The 9,480-nt window shown below is 39.9% G+C and overlaps 1 protein-coding gene and 1 long non-coding RNA gene across 2 annotated transcripts in view; one reads left to right on the top strand and one right to left on the bottom strand.

Annotated features, from left to right (window-relative positions):
- Positions 1–277: 277 nt before the first annotated feature.
- The window catches only part of LOC132210631 (uncharacterized), a 117,670-nt gene continuing 108,467 nt past the window's right edge, over positions 278–9,480 (top strand). Inside the window, exon 1 of the long non-coding RNA XR_009446770.1 lies at positions 278–336. This is a non-coding gene — a long non-coding RNA (uncharacterized LOC132210631). The remainder of the gene's footprint in view (positions 337–9,480) is intronic.
- Positions 6,918–9,480, bottom strand: part of LOC125459916 (diacylglycerol O-acyltransferase 1-like) — a 128,357-nt gene continuing 125,794 nt past the window's right edge. The window contains exon 15 of the mRNA XM_059651601.1: positions 6,918–7,525. Within this exon, the coding sequence (XP_059507584.1) occupies positions 7,520–7,525 (6 nt within the window). The 3' untranslated portion in view covers positions 6,918–7,519. The remainder of the gene's footprint in view (positions 7,526–9,480) is intronic.

Genomic DNA, 9,480 nt, shown 5'->3' with positions numbered 1-9,480 from the left:
CCGTATGAGGGCACTCGAGCTCGGTTCGCGTTGTTTCGGAGCTGGGACGCTGCCGTTGCTCACAGTACCGTCTAATATGCATTCTGGACAAGCTTCCACAAATGGCCATAGAGTTTTCCGGTTCTTGGCTAGATCAGTTGCTATGATGACAGGCAGCGTTGCCTAGTGACGGCTGTCGCATGTTATTGTCTCCATGAGAATTCGCGGCCGTCGCGATTCTCCGGCGTTCACGCGCGGCCTGTTTCCATGGCGGCACGTAGAGACGCCACGCGGTTGCCCTGGTTACACGCTCACCTTGAGCTTGTGCGCACACCTGGTTCTCGGATCTGCACAAAGGTACAAATAAATCTTTTTGGGTTTTAGTCTTACCTGCATGAAATATAACAGGAGAACAATGGCGGAATCTCACAATTGTACTTCTGTTTTTCGATAGCTACTGCCCAGCTTGCTGGACTTCGTTATTTTCTGTTCTTGTACAGAGCCTTCGTTAGACGACATTGAACATTGTGCAGTTCTCTGTTATGGGAAGGTTACTGAAGTAAAGGAGAAGGTGCAAAACAAGTCTAATAAGGGAATGGTAGGAATGCTGTATGGGCGGGTCGGTAGCTCAGTGCTTAGCACTGTTGCCTTATATTGGCAGGGACCCGGCGATTATCTGCGTGGAATTTGCACATTCTCGCCATGTCTGCTTAGATTTCTTTTAGGCGTCTCGGTTTCCTCCCACAGTCCAACGATGTGCAGTTTAGGTGGATGGACCATGCTAAACTGTCTAAGTTGTTCAGGGTTACAAGATTTGGGTAGGAGATGGGTCTGGATGGGATCCTTCTTCAGAGGGTCAGTGTGGATTTGATGGACTGAACGACCTGCTTCCACAGCAAAGGAGGTTTATGCTCCATCTTCTAAGGAAAAGAAATTGAAGTGAAAACTGAGAAAAATCCATGACAGCATCAAGGAGGCCTAGAACGACTGGAGTTGATAACTTGGAGTCCTGTATGGTACAAAACAAAAAGGTTGTGAACAAAAACAGAAGTTGCTGGAATAGCTCTGGCAGCATCTGTTAAGAAAAATCAGATTTTAATGTTTTGGGTCTGGTGACGGTTTCTCAGAGGATCCTCAACTTTTATCACCTCAAAGAATAGGGGCAGCAGATGTATGGGAACATCACTGCCTGCAATTTCCCCTCCAAGCCTTACAATATCCTAACTTAGAATTCTATTGCTGTTCTTTCACAGTTTCTGGGTCACACCCTGAAATTCCTTTCAAGACAGTACCCTGTGTGTTCTTACACCACATGGATTGCAGCAGTTCTAGTATTGATCTAATACCATTTGCCAGCATTTAGCCTGTATCATTCTAAACCCTTCCTTGCTTCCATTGTTTGTCATGCATGTCTTAAGTCTCTCTGAAACATATAATGGAAAATTTTACACAACGTACCAAATAAAATAAAAATCAATGTAGGTGTGCATCCTCATAAAAAATCCTCTTTTGGGGTGAAACAGGAAAAACACCAATTATCTGAAGTTTGTAAGTCAGTTTTCTTTCCAATATCTGAAATTAAACAGTAATAGACTTTTGGTTAAGATGGCAGATATCACTGGAAGCAAAGTAGCATAGCACCCAAGTAAGTAGTGCACTTGTGCTAGAAGATGGCCATCACCAGTAAGGAGCCATGTAGATTTGGACCAGTAGCTGAACTGCTGCTGAATCATAAACATTAGGAAGGGAATGTCACACACCTCTTCTCCAGTTCAGGTACATCTTGTATCCATTACTCATGCAGTAGTCTAGAATCCATCAATGATTTTGATAGTTCAATCCTTAGCCCACCCACCAACCCCCACATCTTACCCGGAGATTGTGTGATGTAAAAAATCAAGTTGATTGCGCATGGAATAAGGGCTGTAGTATAATTGAATGTTTTCACTTTTGGGGAACTGGATAGTCCTGTGGATTAACAACTGGCTCTTCAGTCAGTTTGAACTACAGATGGGATGAAAATCTCCTCCCTGATACTGCTTCTAAAAATCAATTGACATTCATAGTTTGGGTGAAGTATTTACATTCGAGTATTACGTTATGATTTCCAGTGGAAATGGTTGTGATTTAGGAAAGTAGTATTATAAAATAGTGAAGATTTCTGATTTCAAATCTTGTCAGCGGTAACATTATAGTCTCATTCACTTAGGATATAGTGCCAGTCTATAGTTTCAGATGATTAGGCACAGATTTATAGTAACAACATTTCACTTTTACATAGCCTTTGCTACATTGCTTCTAATTGTATTTTTTTTAAATGCACAGTTACTCAAAATCTCATACTTGTGCTGTAAGAATACAATATAACTGGAAAATAGGTGCACTCCACCTGTTAATTTTGATGTGAATTTTGTTTATAATTCTGCTTCATATTCTGAAAATCCATCTCTGAAGTGACCTTGCTGTGTATGTCGTAAGCTTGTAGTTCAACGAACTGTTGTTTCAAGTGAATGTTTTGCTATGTGACTCCTGGCTAATACACAACAGGCTAACCTTTCTCAGTAAATGAATATTATATTAATCTTTGGCATATCCAGAGATATCTTGAGTGGTTCAGTTCACTGACAATTTCTCAGCCTCCCACCCAAGCTTCAAATGCTCATCTGCTCAGTCGTGTTGTTGTTTTGTTTAATATGGTAGATCAAGCAGAAGTTCGGTAGTTGCACTGTAAGGCTATCCTGCTTATTGATTAATTAGGGAATACTGTAAATCTATTCAGGTATTATTACACACCTCTGGAAGCCAGGACTCAAAAATCTAACTCAGCTTAGAATCTATTCAATGACTCAGCCTCCAATGCTATTTGTGTCAGAGAATTTCAAAGATTTAACAGACTTGTGAGAGAAGAAATTTCTTGTCACCATCTTAAAAGATTATGATTTAATTATTATTATTATTGACTTTTCTTCCTCCAGCCCCCTCTTTGTTCCATATCTGCACTCTCCCCAACCCCAGCTGCCTTTATTTGGTGCCAAAATATCCATGAGGTTGGGTATTATCAAGCCATTGCTAAAATTTTGTGGATCTTTTTGGAGTGGGGAGCCTTTCTGCTTCTGGACCAAACACTTATAAAATACCTGAAATTGTCCAGAAGCCCATTCTCCTAGCTCCCTGTGATTTTAGCACCTTCTTTGTTTTTTTTTGCAACTGTAGACTCTGAATGATTGTGTGTTACAAAAACAGAACAAACAGCCTGGAGATACAGCCTAGTCCAATCTATGAGTTGATACACGGCCCTAAGCATAAAGTATCCTTGCTTCGGTATTAGAAGGATGGCTTTCATTGTGCTTAGAAGTGCGCCATTGAAATGCAGAAGCATACTTGAAGTGGATTGGAGATGTGGTAGGAGGATTCTCCAAGGCTGGCAAACATCTGATGCCAAATTCTGTGGACAATCTTCTGACCTTCCACCCACCTTTTGTGTAATTGTGTGCATTTTATTTAAGTCTGCAAATATTTTACACTTTTTTCGTTAACTTAAATGATGGTTCCTCCCATTGGAATTTTTCTTTGTTTCTGGAATAGAAGAAATTTTTTTTTGGTAACGGATTGATAGATTGCAATAACAATTGCAGGACAATATACAATCCAAATTCAACTGAAATTCTCAGTTTGGATATGGTTAAAATTCCACAAAGTGAGTATCCTATATCGCTTGAACAAGTAAAGAGCAGAGGTGTTGATTGACATGGTCCAAATCTCTTCATTTAACCATGCATCTTAACGCCAAGAGTGAGAAACATCAAAACAAAATATCCAACTTGCTAACAAGAAATGAATATGCAGTGGGAAAAGCTTACGTAAGGAAAAAAATAAAACAGGAAAAATAATTTTAAAAATAAGATAAAATATTGCTTTATTTAATTCTGTTCAATTGCATTAAGATTTTGAAATACATAGTAATCATGGATATACATATGCACTACCAATGGAGGACCTAAAATAATGCAAATCCACACAATTGCATTTCCATAGAATCCTCTTAAATATTTATTTAGCAACCAAGCAGTTGGAACCTAGGTAGAGAAAGCAAACAAAGATAAGAATATTACTTTGGAAGTTGATTTTAAAAATGAATCTCAAACTGAGCAAAAATATTGTCAAAATGTCAATCTATATTTTAATGATATAGGTATATAGACATTAACCTCCTTAGATTATTGGAATTGTACATTTGTATCTTTTATACTGGAACATTTTTTCTTGTTCTCAACTTTTGATATAAAATTTGACCCTTTGTCTGACTATATCTCTGTGGATAGTCTGTATCTACTGAAACATTTGTGTAATTCCTCTACTATCCTTGTAGTTGTGATGTTGTATATGGAATGGCCTCTGGAAATCTAGTGGATATATCCATTATGGTCAACAAATATGGATTCCCACTTTTTGTTTCAGATAGGGATCCTATGCAATCAATTAAGACCCTTGTAAAGTGTTTCTCAAATGCAGGAATAGATTTTGAAGGTGCTGGTTTTATCACTGCCTGAGGTTCTCCAATTACCTGAGGTGTATGACATGTTCGGCAAAATTGAACTACATCCTTATGCAGTCCAGGCCAGTAAAAATGTTTTTGTAATTTGGTTTGAGTTTTCCTTACTCCCAAATGAGCTCCTACTGGTAATTATCTGCTACCCACAACACCTCCTTTTAATAACCCATCGTTAATACAACTTGATGAATGTCTGCCTGTTTCACATCTACCTGAATTTGTGATGGTCTTCATTTCCTAATCAAAATGTCATTTGTAAGATAGTAACATTCAGACATACACAGACGATTCTGAACCCGTGTTTTTGATACATTTGCTTCAGTTCTTTGTCTTTCTGTTGTAAGTCAATTATTTCCTCTGAACTAAAAAAATCTACTTTGTCCTCCACCTGTGTTCGATTTTTTTTCTCAAAACATTTGATCAAACATGGTCTCCAATAAATGTACTTCAACTTGTTAATTTATTTTTTGATTTCTCCTCCCTCAACCTGTGGCTTTGTGACCTTGTTAAACAGGAAGGAAAAAATTCCAGGACATACTTCCTGTAATACCTCAGTTGCCTGATTTTCCGTTGGCTTTTCAACCTTAGTAAGCGGCACACCCACCTGTGATCCAGTTATATCATTACAAGGGCAAAGTGTATTCCTGGAGCCAAGAATTCCTCCAGTACTCCTACTACTACCTCTCCATTTTTCACCGGGTACTCCAACCTAATTTTAATGGAGCACTTCTTGTCTCACCATGAACTCACATATTACCACTTTTTCTGGCAATAGTCCTTCTGAGGTGGTACAGTGATTTCCACTGTTGCTTCACAGCACAAAGGACCTGGGTTCAATTCCACCTTTGGGCAGCCATTTGTGTGAAGTTTGCAAATTCTTCTTGTGTCTGCATGGGTTTCCTCCAGGTGCTCTAGTTTCCTCCCACAGTCCAAAGATGTGCAGGTTAGGTGGATTGGCCATGACAAATTGCCCATCGTGTCCAGGGATGTGTAGGAAATGCAGGCTTATGGAATTGGGTAGGGGGGTGGGTTTGTGTGGGATGTTCTTTGGAAGGTCACTGCAGACTCAATGGATCAAATGGCCTGCTTCTATACAGTAGGATTTTATGAATTACATATCTCCTCATCTGTCAACATCCAAGACTGACATGCTCCCATATCTCTTAAAATTGTAATTTCTTTACCTACTCCTCCTGGCATATGTGAGTAAACCTTATTCTCGTAAGTAATGGTTTAAGAAAATCTGACACTTTATTCTCTGACCAGGTTGTCCATTCCGGTGCAGCTTTTTAGCTTCCATTCTACTTTCCTTTACCACTTCAACAAAACTCACTGGCTGGTCCTGTCTCCCCACAAACATCTTCCCAGTGCTTTTTCTAAACCACCAATGCTGTAATTTCATGTGACCTACTTTATTACAATGAAAAGACCTGAGCATATTTACTTATCTTTCCGCCTTATGGGTTTACCTTTTACCGTGTAATAAAGTATCTCTATTATCTTCAATGGGATCTCGTTTTCCCTTACCACCTGAGGTTTTCTCTTTTTCCTCAATTCTAATCCCTCACAGGTTGAATTGATGTCAGAAGCTAGACTTTGATTTATGAACCAACTCATAATTATCAGCCATTTGAGCTGCTAATCTTACAGTTCTAACCCTCTGCTCTTCCGCATGAATTCTTACTACTTTAGGAAGTGAATTTTTGAACTCCAAAATAATTGTTAAAGAGCTTTGTATGTTTGATCTATTTTCAATGCCCTTATCCCACTTACCAAAATTACTTTGATCTTTTCAAACTCAATGTATGTTCGACCAGGTGTCCTGTATCTATCACCCCTCAATTTAAAGCTATGTCCCCTCATGCTAGCCATCACCATCCAAAGAAAAAAGCTCCTACTGTCCACCCTATCTAATCCTCTGATCATCTCGTATGTCTCTATTAAGTCACCCTCTTAACCTTCTCTCTAATGAAAACAGGCCTCAAGTCCCTCAGCCTTTCCTCATGAGACCTTCCCTCCATACCAGGCAACACCCTAGTAAATCTCCTCTGCACCCTTTCCAATGCTTCCACATCCTTCCTATAATGCAACGACCAGAACTGTATTCAATACTCCAAGTATTGCCACACCAGAGTTTTGTACAGCTGCAACATGGCCTCATGACTCCAAAACTCAATCTCTCTAACAATAAAACCTAACACAGCGTATGCCTTCCTATCAACCTGGGTGGCAACTTTCATGGACCGATGCACATGGACACCGAGATCTCTCTGCTCATCCACACTACCAAGAATCTTATCATTAGCCCAATACCCTGTATTCCTGTTACTCCTTCCAAAGTGAATCACGTCACATCTTGCTGCAATAAACTCCATTTGCCACCTCTCAGCCCAGCTCTGCAGCTTATCTATGTCCCTCTGTAACCTGCAACATCCTTCTGCACTATCCACAACTCCACTGACTTTAGTGTCAGCCGCAAATTTACTAACCCATCCTTCTATGGCCTCATCCGGTCATTTATAAAAATGATAACCAGCAGTGGCCCTAAAACAGATCCTTGCAGTACACCACTAGTAACTGAACTCCACAATGAACATTTCTCATCAACCAACACCCTCTGTCTTCTTCCAACTAGTCAATTTCTGATCCAAACCGCTAAATCATCCTCAATTCCTTGCCTCCATATTTTTTGCAATAGCCTACCGTGGGGAACCTTATCAAACGCTTTACCCTGATCCACCTGTTTGGTCACCTTCTCAAAGAATTCAATAAGGTTTGTGAGGCACAACCTATCCTTCACAAAACCGTGTTGACTATCCCTAATCAAATTATTCCTTTCTAGATGATTATAAATCCTATCTCTTATAATCCTTTCCAACACTTTACCCACAACCAAATTAAGGCTCACTGGTCTATAATTACCAGGGTTGTCTCTACTCCCCTTCTTGAACAAGGGGACAACGTTTTCCATCCTCCAGTCTTCTGGCACTATTCCTGCAGACAATGATGACATAAAGATCAAAGCCAAAGGTTTTGCAATCTCATCCCTAGCTTCCCAGAGAATCCTAGGATAAATCCCATCTGGTCAAAGGGATTTATCTATTTTCACACTTTCCAGAATTGCTAACACTTCCTCCTTATTAACCTCAATTCTGTCTAGTCTAATAACCTGTTTCTCAGTATTCTCCTTGACAACATTGTCTTTTTCAGGTGGAATACTGATTAAAAAAATATTCATTTACCGCCTCTCCTATCTCTTCGGACTCCACGCACAACTTCCCACTACTGTCCTTGACTGGCCCTAATCTTACTCAAGTCATTCTTTTATTCCTAACATACCTATAGAAAGCTGAAGGGCTTTCCTTGATCCTACCTACCAAAGACTTCTCATGTCCCCTCCTGGCTCTTCTTAGCTCTTTCTTTAGGTCCTTCTTGGCAAACTTGTAACTCTCAAGTGCCCTAACTGAACCTTCACACCTCATCTTTACATAAGCTTCCTTCTTCCTCTTGACAAGAGATTCAACTTCTTCAGTAAACCACGGTTCCCTCGCTCAACCACTTCCTCCCTGCCTGACAGGTAGATACTTATCAAGTACATGCAGTAGCTGATCCTTGAACAATCTCTACATTTCAATTGTGCCCAGCCCCTGCGGTTTCCTTCCCCATCCTATGCATCCTAAATCTTGCCTAACTGCCTCATAATTGCCTTTCCCCCAGCTATAACTCCTGCTCTGCAGTATATACCTATCCCTTTCCATCATTAAAGTAAATGTAACCGAATTGTGGTCACTATCACTGAAGTGCTCACCTCCCTCCAATTTTAACACCTGGCCTGGTTCATTACCCAATAGCAAATCCAATGTTGCCTCACCTCTGTTGGCCTATCTACATACTATGTCAGGAAACCCTCCTGCACACATTGGACAAAAACTGACCCTAACGTACTCGAGCTATAGCATGTCCAGTCAATATTTGGCAAGTTAAAGTCCCCCATAACAACTACCCTATTACTTTCGCTCCCCTCTCTTTCTCTTGCAGACCTCGGCAAATCCAACTCCAGCTTATCTGCCAATTCCAACAACATTACCTTGCTCATTTTTTTTGTAAAACCCCTGAAGTCACTTCTTCCACCTCCAGAAAACGTTTTGTGACTGAAAAAGTCATGACTACACAAGGCTTAGAGATATAAGAACTGCAGATGCTGGAGAATCTGAGATAACAAGGTGTAGAGCTGGATGAGCTCAGCAGGCCAATCAGCATCAGAGGAGCAGGAAGTTTCAGAGATGTAGGAACTGCAGATGCTGGAGAATCTGAACTTCACTCTACTACACAAGGCTTACCCTGTTTAAACTAAGTGAATTCACAACCCAAAACAAAAAAGTGGTGAGTGGTAGATGTTAGTGTATTGAGTCTAACAATCCTCAACTTTACTTGGAATTACAGATTTTGATCCCAGACGAACCCCCAATTTGTTAAGGACCAGATCAGAACCCCTTGAAATATTATAAGAAGGTAGCCTGGATGCTAATTTCTTCTTATTTTAAAAGCTGATATGAAGCATGTGTTCCAGATGTGATGCACCGCAACTGGTCAATCTACTCCACGTTAAGCAACACACATTTATTTAAACATTATAGTTAAAATACAACCAAAAGCAAGGGGAATTTAGAATAACAACTACTGGAAAACTTAACTGAATAATAGATACACTACCCATTATTAACTAACTGTTCTAATATTATAAAATCCCACAAACGTACCCATTGGCAAAAAAGCAAATTCAGACACCGATTCTTACATGTAGTTCTCCAATCCAGGAGAAAAAAAAACAAGTGAAATTCCAGAGAAAGTAGCAACTAGGAATCATTCACTGAAGCTTTCAACTCTTCTGAGACCTCAACCAGCTTCTGACTGCTGAAATTAAAAACTAGAAGGCTTGGTCTGTGAGA

The sequence above is a fragment of the Stegostoma tigrinum genome, chromosome 16 (assembly GCF_030684315.1).
Source record: "Stegostoma tigrinum isolate sSteTig4 chromosome 16, sSteTig4.hap1, whole genome shotgun sequence".
Lineage (NCBI taxonomy): Eukaryota > Metazoa > Chordata > Chondrichthyes > Orectolobiformes > Stegostomatidae > Stegostoma > Stegostoma tigrinum.
Note: the sequence above shows the minus strand (reverse complement) of the source record. Positions and strands in the feature narration are given on the sequence as shown.